The 14,606-nt window shown below is 39.8% G+C and overlaps 1 protein-coding gene across 5 annotated transcripts in view; it reads left to right on the forward strand.

Annotated features, from left to right (window-relative positions):
* Positions 1-14,606, forward strand: part of ankrd13b (ankyrin repeat domain 13B) — a 483,016-nt gene that overhangs the window by 284,097 nt on the left and 184,313 nt on the right. For all 5 annotated transcript variants that reach the window (XM_073053400.1, XM_073053398.1, XM_073053399.1 and 2 more), the window contains exon 2: positions 7,280-7,415. In XM_073053400.1, coding sequence (XP_072909501.1) covers positions 7,280-7,415 — 136 coding nt within the window. The remainder of the gene's footprint in view (positions 1-7,279; positions 7,416-14,606) is intronic.

Below are 14,606 nucleotides of genomic sequence, written 5' to 3' on the forward strand. Positions count from 1 at the left end.
ATGCAGATGACAACATGACCCAATGGTATTTACTGATAATGTTATGAATAAAATTTGTTCTTGTTTAAAAAAGTAATTCAGAAGAGATACAGATTTAACATACACATAACAGGTTCTTCCCTTCCTCAATTAATCATTTCTCCCTCTCTCCTTGTGTAAGTGCAAAGGAAGTCAAAACCCTATAACATTTTAAAATTCCCCCATATGTACACTTCAAATTTGTTCAGAAATAATATATTAATAGCACTCCAGGTCGAACTCTCAGGACACTTTAAAGCAAACTCACATACACTTAGTGGAGACTTTTAAATATTCAGGTGCTAAAATGAATGAATCCTATAAATTATTGAAAAAGAAAGCTCATAAATTCAGTCACACTCACATCATGAAAATTCCCAACAGCTTTCATTTTTCTTTTGCTTTTTAATTTCTGATCTGTGAGCTCTGATCATACAACCTGTTTGCTGTGAACTATCTGGTCTTGTCAAATCAAAGCAATCCCTCCCAGGAGTGCCCTTCATTTGGACTCTTGCTCCCACTGCTTGTGGGATACAGTATATGTGAGACTTTACCCTTATGGGCTTCCTAAAAATAAAGTGTTGACTTCTACGGACTGAAGCACTGCATCTTCAATCCTCAGTGTTGACATTGGACGGGGCTTGTCTTGCTTTTGTTGCCTCCTCCCCGGCACCACTGGACTCTGTGTGCTCCAGTGTTCATAATCCCAGCTGGGCCCTGAGGCATGAAGGAAACCTTGTACCGCCAGGATTTTCAGAAGCTCTGTAACTAACTGGATTTGGCAGTATTGCCCCTGAGACTTTAAGATATGGAATGCCTCTTGGATCATTTATAAAGGATCTCCCTCTACTTCAAGCCTTGAAATTTTTTATTAATACATTTTCCAAATACTACAATTTTTACGAATACTGCAGTATCTGTATGAACACTTACTTCCCAACTATACCCAGGTAGAGTCAATTTTGTTCACAGGTATCTCTCCATTCTAAAATTCCAAGGTTACAGAAAAATCATGTGGGTTTCTCTCTCAGCAACGCACACAAATTGCTTGAAGAACTCAACAAGTCAGGCGGCATCTATGAAGGAGAACAAACAGTTGACATTTTGGACTGAAACTCTTCATCGGGGACTAGAAAGAATGAGAGCAGAAGTCAAAGTAAGAAGATGGGGATTGGTTGGGGGGGTGGGAATGGGGAAGGAGAGCAAACTGGCAGGTGATAGGTGAAACCAGGTAAGGGCGAAGGTGGGTGAGTGAGGAGAAGGGAATAGGCGGAAAAGGCAAAGGGCTGAAGAAGAAGAAGGGATCAACAAACGTAGTTGGTGAGAACAGTGGACCACAGAATGAAGGAAAGGAGGATGGGGACTAGAGGGAGATGATGAGCAGGAAAGGAGAAGAAAAGGAACGAGAACTATAGCTATATAGGATCCTGGTCAGACCCCACTTGGAGTACAGTGCTCAGTTCTGGTCACCTCACTACGGGAAGGATGTGGAAGCCATAGAAAGGGTGCAGAGGAGATTTACAAGATTGGATTGGGGAGCATGCCTTATGAGAATAGGTTGAGTGAACTTGGCCTTTTCTCCTTGGAATGACGGAGGATAAGTGGTGACCTGATAGAGGTGTATAAGATGATGAGAGGCATTGATCGTGTGGATAGTCAGAGGCTTTTTCCCAGGGCTGAAATGGTTGCCACAAAAAGACACAGTTTTAAGATGTTGGGGAGTAGGTACAGATGAGATGTCAGGGGTAAAGTTTTTTACTCGGAGAGTGGTGAGTGTGTGGAATGGGCTGCCGGCAATGGTGGTGGAGGAAGATACGATAGGGTCTTTTAAGAGACTTTTGGATAGGTACGTGGAGCTTAGTAAAATAGAGGGCTATAGGTAAGCCTAGTAATTTCTAAGGTAGGGACATGTTCGGCACAACTTTGTGGGCCAAAGGGCCTGTATTGTGCTGTAGGTTTTCTATGTTTTTCTGTGTTTTTTATGAGAATGGGAAATAGAAAAAAAAGAGAAGGGGAAGGGGGAGACAAATTACCAGCATTAGAGAAATCATTATTAATGCCATCAGGTTGGAGACTACCCAGGCGGAGCGTTCCTTTTATGTTCTCTCCTTTTGATCTCATTTTCAGCCTGGCTTTTTCACTCACCTTGCGTTCTTGAATGGCACCTGCAGCCCCTAAAAGCCATTGCATACTGCTGCTGCTTAACAACTGCAGAGCATTGCGCCTCCATTTCTCGATGCCAGACCTGCTTTGTAAAGTCCCCAAATTTTTCCCAGTTGTTCTTTTATATATCTGACAACTCACTGACATCAGAAAAATGCCTTGTAATTCGATCTCCTTGTTTTCTTTAATCTTCTTTTGATCTACTTCCTGAATATAATTTATCATTGATCTGAGGGTAATGTGGTCTCCTTCTATGAGGCATTCCACAAATAACATTTATAAATATACCTGAAGGGAATTGGTTTATTATTGTCATATGTACTGAAGGACAGTGAAAAGATTTTGTCTATGTGCCATCCATGCAAGCCATACCGTACTTAAATACATTAAAGTAGTACAAAGCAGGGTCAAAAAACAGAATACAGAATATAGTGTTGTAGTTACAGGGATAGTACAGTGCAGATAAACAAATAAAATTTGAGAGATCAGAAATTGTTCTTGAGCATATAAGACATCTGTTCAAGAGTGTTCCTAACCTTCTTTTCAAAATTGTAAGGAATCAATTTACGGTTCTTATTTGGGTGTAACAATTACTAAGAATTATAAATACTTATTTAAAGAATTTTTTTTAAACTTTATTGGATTATGTAAAAAGGGCACTGTCAAAATGGTCGCCCCTTTCATTATCGTTGATTGGCGGAATTAATTCTATTAAAGTGAATATTTTGCCTAAATTTTTATACCTTTTTCAGGCCTTACCCATTTTTATTCCTAAATCCTTTTTTGTTTCTCTTGATTCTATCGTATCTTCATATATATATGGAAAAATAAACACTGTCAACTAAATAAAGTTCATCATCAAAAAGCTAAAAAGAATGGATGTTTAGCTTTACCAAATTTTAGGTTTTATTACTGGGCAGTCAATATACAGAATCTCATATTTTGGTTATGTTATATTAACTGAGAGGACTGTCCGGTTTGGGTTTCTTTAGAAGCTAACTCTGTTAATAAATTTTCTATCATCTCTCTTCTCGGATCCTCAATTCCTTTATTTTTAAGTAAACTAACCGATAGTTTTGTAGTTAAACATACTTTGGGGATTTGGGTACAACTTAGAAAATAGTTTGGTTTACTGTATTGAGATTTTCTCCTTCAAGTCCCATTTTTTCTAACTTTTTTTAAACCTTCTATGACTGATGTAACTTTTAAAGATTGGGATAGACTGGGTATTAAATGCTTTCAGGATCTATTTGTTGGAGGAAGTCTCTTTTCATTTGAGCAGTTGTCAACTAAATATAGCTTACCAAAAACCTACTTTTTTTCGATATTTACAAATTAGAGACTTTTTGCGGTTTCAATTACATACATTTCCTAAAGGTCCTGATAAGAATTTATTAGATGTAATTTTGAATTTGAAACCTTTTCATAATGGATCAATATCTAATATTTACGGTATGTCTTCCCCCAAGCCATCAGACTACCAACCTACTGCCCTCTGCTGTGCCTATTGTTTTGTTTATTATTTATTGTAATACCTGTACTGTTCTGTGTACTTTATGCAGTCCTGGGTATGTCTGTAGTCTAGGATAGTTTTTGTATTGTTCATGTAGCACCATGGTCCTGAAAAATGTTGTCTTGTTTTTACTGTATACTGTACCAGCAGTTATGGTTGAAATGACAATAAAATGTGATTTGACTTGATGTTGTTGGGAATGAGAAATGTTCCTTTAGACAAAATTAAAAATCTCTAGGAACAAGATTTACAGACTTCAATTTCTGAGGAAACTTGGAATGAAATTTTTAGATTGTTTAATACCTCATCGCTGTGTGCCTGTCACTCCCTCCTACAATTTAAAGTGGTTCATAGGGCCCATATGACTAAAGATAAGCTGTCTCGTTTTTATTTGGATATATCTCCCTATTGTGATAAATGTAACAATGGAATGGAGAGGCTTCATTAGTTCATATGTTCTGGACATGTCCAAGCCTTGAAAAATATTGGACAGAAATATTTCAAACTTTTTCTGTACTTTTTAAAATAAATTTTAAACCAAACCCTCTGACTGTCTTATTCGGTATTGTTGGGGGAAAAGATATTATCTTGAAGACACCTGATTTGCACATTTTGACTTTTATTTCTCTTATAGCTTAGGGCATTGTTGCTTAGGAGGAAGGATGTTGCTCTGCCTACTCACATTCAATGGCTAAGCGATGTTATGTCATGCTTAAATTTAGAGAGGATTCATTGTTCAATTTCTGAATCAAGACAAGACTTTCTAACATTGTGGGGACCTTTTTTGAATTACTTTCAAAATCTTTGATTTGTTATCAAGTGCAGATGTTGGCTAATAATATGTTTTACTATATGATAAGGATTTTTTTTCTTTTTACTTTCTTTACCAAACAGCTTTTCTTGGTAATGGGTTTAGATTTTTTTGTATAATAAAATTATTACTATTCAATATTATGATTCAATGTAATTTACATGAATATGGGGTAATGAGACTATAAGCGTGATTCACATTTATTATAATTGATATATGATATACCTTCTCCTGTACTCTGTATTCTTTTTTTTTGTAAGAAATCAATAAAAATATTGGGAAAAAAAGGGTGTTCAACAATGGAAAAGAAGCCAGCATGGTGGTACATGTTCTCATGCTGCTTGTGTCATCTGCCCAATGAAAGGGGAAGAAGAGAGAATGACCAAGGTGCCTGCTCTCCTAAGGCAGCGGGAGGTATAGATACTGTTAATGGACAAAGGACTAGTTTGATTGATACACTGGGCTACGTTCACAACGCTCCTGCATTTTCTTCTGCTCTTGCACCCCTGGTTAATTTACCTCTCTATGCAGTTACAATATTAATATTCGACATCCTAAAATTTCCTAGCAGAGATGAACAATCCTGCTTTTCACTCCACCACTATGGTCACCCTTCTCTGAGTTCAGATGTTGATCAAGTAGTCATCCGAACATCTGATCTTATTAACAAGTTCCCTTGCTCCTTCTGGAGTGCAGTCTATACCAATGTAAAGGTTCTTGATGACCAACAGCTATCAGCTTGTATAAGCACTAAGCAACATACACGAAAAGCTAAGGAAGGGTCTCGGCCCGGAACGTTGTCTGTTCATTCATTTCCATAGATGCAGCCTGACCTGCTGAGTTCCTCCAGCAGTTTCTGTGTGTCACTTTGGAACTCCAGCATCTGCAGAATTTCTCATGTTTTTGTATAAACACTTGTGAGTTTCTTAAGTACACCACATAAGAGATAGTTGACATTGTTTTTGGCCCATGCAGCCTTTCAGATACAGGTGACATCAGTCTGCTCTCTTTCCTATCTTCCCAGATAGTCCCTGAGCCTGGGTAAATGTTGTTTTCCGATTGCTTGGTTTTATCTCTCTGTGCCAAGACAAAGGCCGGGAAATCAATGTCCATATGTGGTCTTTAAACAGGTCTACTTGATTTCATTGGTTGGAGTAGTCAAAATACCACTCTCATTTGTGACGGCAGATGACCTTTAAACTCTAACCAGGTCAGTGCCTCATGGTGGTATGGCCATTGTTTATCATTATCTTCCTTTCACAGGCATTTTGCTTTGTTTACAATAAAGGATACAGTTGGTGATTACATTATAAGGCGTCTAGATAATAATGTTTCTGTCCCAGTTGCTTCCAATTGTTAATACAAGAGATTCTACAGCTACTGGAAATCTCAAGCAATACACAGTAAAATACTGGAGGAACTCAGCAAATCAGGCAGCATCTATGGAGGGGAATAAATAGTCAAAGTTTGGAGCCGAAACCCTTCATTAGCTTCATCGGCCAACTGTTTAGAAGTTGCCTGACCTACTGAGTTCCTCCAGCATTTTGTGCATGTTGCTCTGCCAATTGTCTCTACTTATTCACAACCAATCCTGCTTTGTTCCTTCTGCAAAAATGAACAATTGCTCATACCGTCCTGCCTCCACCAACTTTAATGATCACCCTGTAGGTTTGGTCTTTGTTCACAGTCTATCAAAGTAATAGACCGATGGCTGATTCCATTGATGGTTATAATGCAGAACAGGGAGTTTTTCACACCTCATCCGGTTCTGCAGCATCTCCTCGGGTGTTTACAGAACCAAAGTTAACTTTAGCACTAGCATCATTTGCATATGCGTATCACAATTATTTCAAAGTTCAAAGTCAATTCATTAAAAAATATGTATAAGTCACCTTATACTACCCTGAGGTTTATTTTCTTGTAGGCATTCAAAGTAGAACAAAGAATTACAATGGAACCAATGGAAAAACTATATACAGTGACTGACAAACAATCATGTGCGGAAGGTGAAAAACTTGAAGTACAGAAAACACTAAACAATAATAATAAATAGCAAATAGATAGATAATAAGCTGAAAGCATGAGTTGTAGACTCCATGAAAGTAAGTCCATAGTTTGTGGAATCAGTTCAGTGTTCAGGTGAGTAAAATTATCCATGGTGGCTCAGGAGCCTGATAGTTGAAGGGTAATAGCTGTTCCTGAACTTTAATTTACTTTTCCAAGCCTTCTTATTATGCCTAACATTTATATTACCTTTTTATCCCATCCATTGATGACCTCTTCCCCACCCATTCACCTTCCCATCTTTTAACTCCTTCAACACACCCATTAACCCCATATTTTCACCACAGCTGCTCACTTACTTGATCATCATCAGTTTCCCACCTTCTTCCTTTACTGCCATACCAATACTGGCCAAGTCCATCTCTCTATCTGGCTATTTGCTCCTGCTTGCCCTCCATCCCTCCATTATCCCAAGGTGCCATGCAGCGTTCACTGCATGGCAAATTCACAGCATTCACTGGCAAATGACATTCTGCTCCCTTGCAAGATGTTGTTTGGAGTTTGTGTGAGGAGGATTAGTGATGCTTTTCACCACTGAACAGGCTGTCAACATATAGCATGGCCATTTGGTGTGGTTGCAGGACAGCTTCTTGAGAAAAGGAAAGTTCTTTTGAAACTGAGCCTGATGTAAATGGGATTGATTCCTTTTTTCTTGAGTTTAAGAAGAAGAATATAAAACAAAAATGCTGACCATCTTCTTCGATTGGCAGGTTGACACCGAACAGCTCGACCCACGAGGCCGGACTCCATTGCATCTTGCTGTTACACTTGGATTCCTGGAGTGTACAAGAGTCTTGTTAAAGCATGGCGCAGATGTTAGTAAAGAAAATCACAATGGATGGACAGGTAACACCTTGTTCTGAAATGGCAGAATTGAATAATATTTTAAAATGTTTTTTAATTGCTATTCAATTTTTTTATATAGAAATACTTGTGGTGGTTTTCTTTTTATGGTCCTCTTAAATGTTACTTATCATCTATGATTGGAGAACACGTAAGTTTTGTGACTGAATGCATGTATAATATGTATTGGATAACATGATTAACCTCTCATGTATTTGTTGCGGCACATTTTCCTCTACCAACAATCCTCTTCAGAAACTGAATACTAAACCCTACCCTGTACAATCTAATAATTTAATATTCAACATGACTGAAAATGCAAGAAAAATCTGAAAATATTCACAGGGTGCAGACAACAGCTAGAAAAGATTGCTTGATTAGTGCATAATTATGTTACATTTATTGAAAAGAATCTTTCAGAAATAATAGTTCTTGGATTGGGAGAAGCTGCCACATCTGATGTTCTGTCACCTACTGAGTTGCTAATGTCGATGCGCACAGGGGATTCCTCACGTTGATGTGCCAAGTCACGGAAGGTGCAGCAAGTTTCTGCACAGATTCTTTTACAGACCTGATGCAGGATCTTGACGCAAATCGTCGACAACTCCTTCCACTGCTCCCCCACCCCCACCTCCACTGATGCTGCTCAATTCACTGAGCTCCTTCGGCAGATTGTTTTGCTCCAGATCCCACCATCTGTAGTCGCTTGTGTCTTCAAGTTTCTGTTCTTATCCAGTTATATTCTTTCAATAATCAGCTCAAATTTAAGATTAAAATCTAAGAAAGAAAAATAATATTTTTAATAGTCTTCCAATCACAAACAAGAGAAGATCTGCAGATGCAGGAAATCCAAGCAACACACACAAAATGTCCAGCTCAAAGGTTTCAGTCGGAAATGCTGACTGTACTCTTTTCCATAGATGCCTAGTCTGCTGAGTTCATCCAACATTTTGTGTGTGTTGCTTTTTAAAAAATAATCTTAATATGTTCACATTCTAAAAAGACCATCAAATTGTTATCTATGGGAGGCAAATCACTATAATAGCAGTCATTTCTGTGCTTTTTCTCAATGTTGTAATATCTAAGAAATAGTGGATAAATAATTAATTTATTGAATTCACGGGAAAACTAGTATTACTACAGCTCAGATTGACTGCTCTTATTTAGCAATTTAAAACACTCAACTAATCTTGTCAAGAGGCGACAAAAGCATTTGAATATTAAACATAATCTGGTCTTTGTTAAATCGACTACAAATAAAACCAATATTTATGACATAGAACGGTAGTTCCTGCTCAACTTTGTGGTGGTTAAAGTGAACAGGGAGTATAGACACAACCTGCCCTCCCCAAAAATGAATGGTATAAAAACTTTGATAAATATGTTTCTAGAAGTGTTTGAAGGATCTCTGTCCTTCTCCCAATGAAAAAAGGAAACAGACCTGTACCCCTGGTGCTCACCTTCCACCCACCCACCCAGACTTTATATCCTATGGATTATCCTTTGCAATTCCATCAGATTCAATGAGATCCCACCACCAGACACATATTCATCTATTCCTTGACAGCATTTCAAAGGAGTCACTTCCTTTTCAACTCCTTGATCAATCATTCCTCATCTTATAGCAACTTCCCATTCATCTTCAGAGCTATCAAAGCTAAAAGCAAGGCAGCATCTACGAAGGGAAATGAACAATCAACATTTTGTGTCAGGATCTTGCATCAGGAACATTTGACCATTCCTTCCGCAGATGCTGCCCAACCTGTTTGATTCTTCCTGCAAATTGTTTTATTTTTGCTCCAGATTTCAGCATCTACAGTCTCTGCTGTGTCTCTATCTGTTCTTTCGCATCATCCATTTCCACTATCTATGGACCTATGCAGTCTTTCCAGATGATTCACTTGCACCTCTTTCAATGTGGTCTATTGCATGTGGCATTTACAATGTGCTCTATGATGCGCTGAAGAAAACAAACAGATCTGGTGATCATTTTGTTGACTCCATTTGTTCAATCAGCAGGAACGACCGTGAGATTCTATTTGCCTGGCACTTTAATCCTTGCTATTTGCAACACATAACACAGACTGAGCTTCTCATTGGTCAGTTGCTTTTGATTTGTATGCCATCTATGCAGATCATTGAGGTAGTAATACAACGGGAAGGCAGTAACAGAATACAGAATGAAGAGCTTCAGAGAAAGTGCAGGCAGACAATAAGATGCAAGGCTATCTTGAAGTAGATTGTGAGGTCAAGAACCATCTGATCATACAAGGAGACCATTCGATAGCCAATCTAACAGTGGGAAACAAACTGCCCCTGAACCTGGTGGTATGTGCTTTCAAACTTTCTGCACAATGAGAGGGGTAAGAGGAGGGAATGTCCGGGGTGGGAGGGCAATTGCAGTATGTTGGCTGCTTCAGTGAGAAGTGTAGGCTATGGAGGGGAGGCTGATTTCCATGATGTGCTGCTCTGTCTCCAGAGCTTTGCAGTTTCTTGTGGTTGTGGCCAAAGCAGTTGTCATACCGAGCTAGATGACCCTGGACTCATACGGGAGAATGAGGGGGTGAGAGACAGGAGCTACAGGGAGGTTATCATCATTATCATTGAGTGCCTTGTTGTATGACATAGGTGATCATGGTCGCATGCCCATGGTTGTTCTTAGAAAAATTTTCTACTAAGTGGTTTGCCATTGCCTTCTTCTGGGCAGTGCCATTACAAGACAGGTGACCCCAGCCATTATCAATACTCTTCAGAGATTGTCTGCCTCGTGTCAGTAGTTGCATAACCCAGAACCTGTGATATGCTCACCACCTACTCCATAGCTTTACGTGACCCTGATCCGGGAGTGGGGGCTAAGCATGTGCCACAGCTTGCCCAAGGGTGACCTGCAAGCTAGCAGAGGGATGGCATGCCTTACCCCTTCTTTGGTAGAGACGTATCTCCACCCTACCATCTCAACAGAGAGGTAGTCAACACTGAATTGCAGGAGGCAGTTACCTAGGTGACTGTCAGGAGAGAGAAAGGGAAGAGGCAGCCAACGTAGAGTACTCTTGTGGCCGTTCCCCTAAATAATAAGTACCACTTTGAATATTGTTGGGGGTGACGACCTACCCAGCAGCAACCAGGTCTCTGGCATTGATTCGGGCTATATGGCTCAAAAGGGAAGAAAGGGGAGTAAGAAGAAAAGGAGTGCATTAGTGATAGGGGATTCCATAGTTAGGGGAGCAAACAGGAAATCCTCTGTGGACATAAAAGAGACTGGATGCCATGTTGCCTCCCAGGTGGCAGAGTCAAGGATGGCTCAGAATGGGTCCACAGCATTTTAAAGCTTGAGAATAAACAGCCAGAATTTGTGATACATATTGGTACTATTGACACAGATAGGAAAAGAGAAGAGAGAATATGGGGAGTTGGGTAGAAAGCTAAAATGCAGGACCTCCAGGTTAGTAATCTCTGGACTGCTACCTGTGCCATGTGCCAGTTGGGGTAATAATAGGATGGTTTAGCATGGCTAAGGATTTGGTACAGGGGGCAAGGTTTCAGACTTTTAGATCATTGGGATCTCTTCTGAGGAAGGTACTGTATGACCTGTACAGAAAGGACAGAGTTAAGAAACTGCAGGGACAAAAAGGCCCTGATGGAGTCATATACAGGCCTCCAAACAATAGTCAGGTCGTGGGAGACGAATTACAATGGGAGGTTGAAAAGACATGTAAAAAGGGTATTGCTGCGTTAGTCATGTGGGATTTAAATATGCAGGTAGATTGGGAAAATCAGGTTGGTGCTGGATCCCAAGGGAGAAAATTTGTAGAATGCCTATGAGATGGCTTTTTAGAACAGCTTGTGGTTGAGGCCACTACAAGGAAGGACAATTTTGGATTGGGTGTTATGTAATGAACCGGATTTGATTAGGGAGCTTAAGGTAGAGGAACCCTTAGGAGACATTGATCATAATATGACAGAATTCACCCTGCTGTTTAAGAAGGAGAAGAACAAGTCAGATATATCAGTATTATATTGCAGTAAAGGGACTTACAGAGACATGGGAGAAGCGCTGGTCAAAATTGAATGGAAGGGACATTTGTAGGGATGATGGAAGTTTCGGAAGGCTCAAGATAGAGCGATCCCAATGGTGAAAAAGTATTCTGAAAAGAGGATGACATAACCATGGCTAATAAGGGAAGTCAAAGGCAGCATGAAAACAAAAGAGAAGGCCGATAATACAGGTTGATTAGCCCTAATTTGACAATCCAAAATCCAAGATCTGAAAGACATTGATAAGGTCCCCAGGCAGTGAGCCAGTTTCTGCACACCACAGACACTTCTGAGTTGTGACCTCACATATGTAATGAACAGAAGTTAATGGAAAATAGAAATACACCACATAAACCGAAAATGAAGATCACATATTGAAAAAAAAGAATTTGTCTGCATCGGAGTCAATATATGCCATTTAACAGTATGCTGACCATGAAACAAGCAAAGATCTCTCACAATGAACTGAAAATTGAAGGTAATTGTGAATATTCAGCAGGCTGGTTGCAGAAATTTAAGAAAAGGCACAGCATTAAGTTTTTTAAATGTCTGCTGATCTTGAAGCAGCGGAGAAATTCATTGATGAGTTTGCCAGAATTGTTGCTGATGAAAATCTAACACCAGAACAAGTCTACAATGCTGGTTATTTTCATACATAGAAACAGAGAAACATAAAAAACCAACAACACAATACAGGCCCTTTGGCCCACAAAGCTATGCTGAACATGTCCTTACCTTAGAAATTACCTAGGGTTACCCATAATCCCTCTATACCTTACATAAAACATTTAAAAAAATGCAAAATGCAAACTTAGTGTATGGAAACCTTTTCATCAAAACATAGCGTCATAGGTGGAGAGTGAAAGCCTGCCGTTGTTTGTTGTTGTTCAACAGCTGATTCAGATATTCTCCTGAAGCTTTTGTTACCCTGTACACATTATATCTTCATTATATTAATGGTATATAATAATTTTTACTGTTAAGTACTTAAGTGTGAAGAAGACAAAGACTGCTTACCAGAAGCACATATAGTGCCTTGTTAAAATATTCAGCCTCCAACCCTTTGTTCACATAAATGAGTATACTGCCATCAGGGATTTTGATTAATTTAACTGAGCATTTTTATCTGTGAAGCACACGTTCCTTATTTCACAGCAGAGTCCCCCCCCCCCAAAAAAAAACCCAGGGAAAACCATAAAGCATGAAAAACTAAAAATTCAAGAACTCAAATGTCAGCAGTTCAAAGGTATTCATCCCCCTTTGCTGAGTATTTAGTTGAACCACCTCTTGCAGCTATTACAGCCAGGAGTCTTTTTTGGTAAGTCTTTATCAGCTTTACACAAAGTAATGGAGAAAGATTTGCCCGTTGCTCCTTGAAAAATTGCTCAAGCTGTGCCAAGTTAGTTGAGGAAAGACAGTGGACAGCAATCTTGAGGTCTTGCCAAAGATGTCTGATCGCATTAAGGTCAGGACTCTGACTGGCCCACTCGAAGACATCAATTTGCTTCATTTGAAGCCACTCCATGGTTGCTCTGGCAGTGTGCTCTGGGTCATTGTCCTGCTGAAAGATTAATTTCCTCCCAGCTTTAAGCTTTCTGGCAGAGGCTAGCAGGTTTTTATCCAGGATCTCTCTGTATTTAGCAGCATTCACCTTTCCATCAATCCTGACCAGATTTCCAGTCCCTGCTGCTAAAAAGCATGTCCATAGCATGATGCTACCTCCACCATACTTTATATAAGGGTTGGTGTTACCAGGCTGATGTGCAGTATTAAATTTATGCCTCATGTACCGCTTAGTGTTAAAGCTAAAAAGTTCCTCTTTAGTCTCATCTGACCACAAGACCTTCTTCTGCATCTTAACTGTATCCTCTAAGACAGTGATTCCCAATGGGGATAGTACTGCCTCAAGAAGGTGATTATATGTCTTCAGGGGACATTAGGGGAAGGAGAAGTTGTTGAGGGGTGATCAAGATTCTTGGAGCGGGCTGTAAAAGGCACCTTAGCTTAAGGCACGAGACCTAATTGACTGCTAGTAGAGCAGGCACTTCCAAAAAAAAGGATGAGGCACTGGGACACAGGAAGAACCATAGCTTTGCAGGCGGTGGGCACTCGTCGTCACAACGCGTCTGAAACTCAGCAATCTCATCCAACCTTACCAATCAAACAGACATTACTGGGGATGCATAAATTAGCAACCAGGGTGCCCAACATTTCCCCTTGACTTGCGGGCACGGAACGAGTTCATGCAAGTTAACAGTTGGTAAGTCAAGTACACCCTCTCAACTTCCTCTGCTGATCTGCGGAAAGCAGGTCTCACAACTATACAATGCTGGCCAGAACTAAACAGTGAAATAGAGCCAATCAGTGAACCTGCCGACCCTGAGGATTCCTCTTAAGGTGTTCAAAGTGACCTCGACTTCATACGTGCAGTCACGAACCACCTTTGGGGATTACGTGATTAGTCAATTGCCCTAACTGGAATAGTATAAAGGTAGCTTGCTGAACACCAGTTCTATCCCGACTAACTTTCAGATTCCAGTCTGACTCCTTGTCAGCATACTTTTCACTGCTGTGACCGTCTTCGTCTTTGCCTCACTGTTCCTTTGCGTGCCACTATCATTGTTCCATCTGTGTCAACTTGCTGCCATCGTCAGCCTTCGACAGGCATTCCCATTTAGCCCCACTAATGATGGATAAATATGCACTGCGCAATCTCTAGGAGTCTGAAGGCAGTGAAACCTTGAATTCTAATCCTGCTAAGAACCAGAAACTACAGAATGTACATCAATACTGTGTTACATCCCTAGAGTATGGTTTTATTCCGTTTCCATCGGATCAGCGATGTCCCATGCGTCTTATTTGTAATCCTGTACTGTCTAATGAAACCATGAAACCATTAAGATTGCAGGAACACTTCCGTAAAAGACACCCTGAAAAGGCCACTTATGGTATTACGCAGTCCAGAAGATGAAAGAAGCATTTGAAAAGCATTGCACTGCTGAGTCATTTGTCAAGAAAGCTAAAAATGACCCTGATAGTAGTCTCATTGCTTCTTATAACATTTCCAAAATGACAGCAAAGTGTGGAAAATCTCATACAATTGGTGAAAGATTAATAATACGTCTGAGTAATTAATCAATTCCTCTGAGTAATAACTCT

The sequence above is a fragment of the Hemitrygon akajei genome, chromosome 8 (assembly GCF_048418815.1).
Source record: "Hemitrygon akajei chromosome 8, sHemAka1.3, whole genome shotgun sequence".
NCBI classification, from domain to species: Eukaryota; Metazoa; Chordata; class Chondrichthyes; order Myliobatiformes; family Dasyatidae; genus Hemitrygon; species Hemitrygon akajei.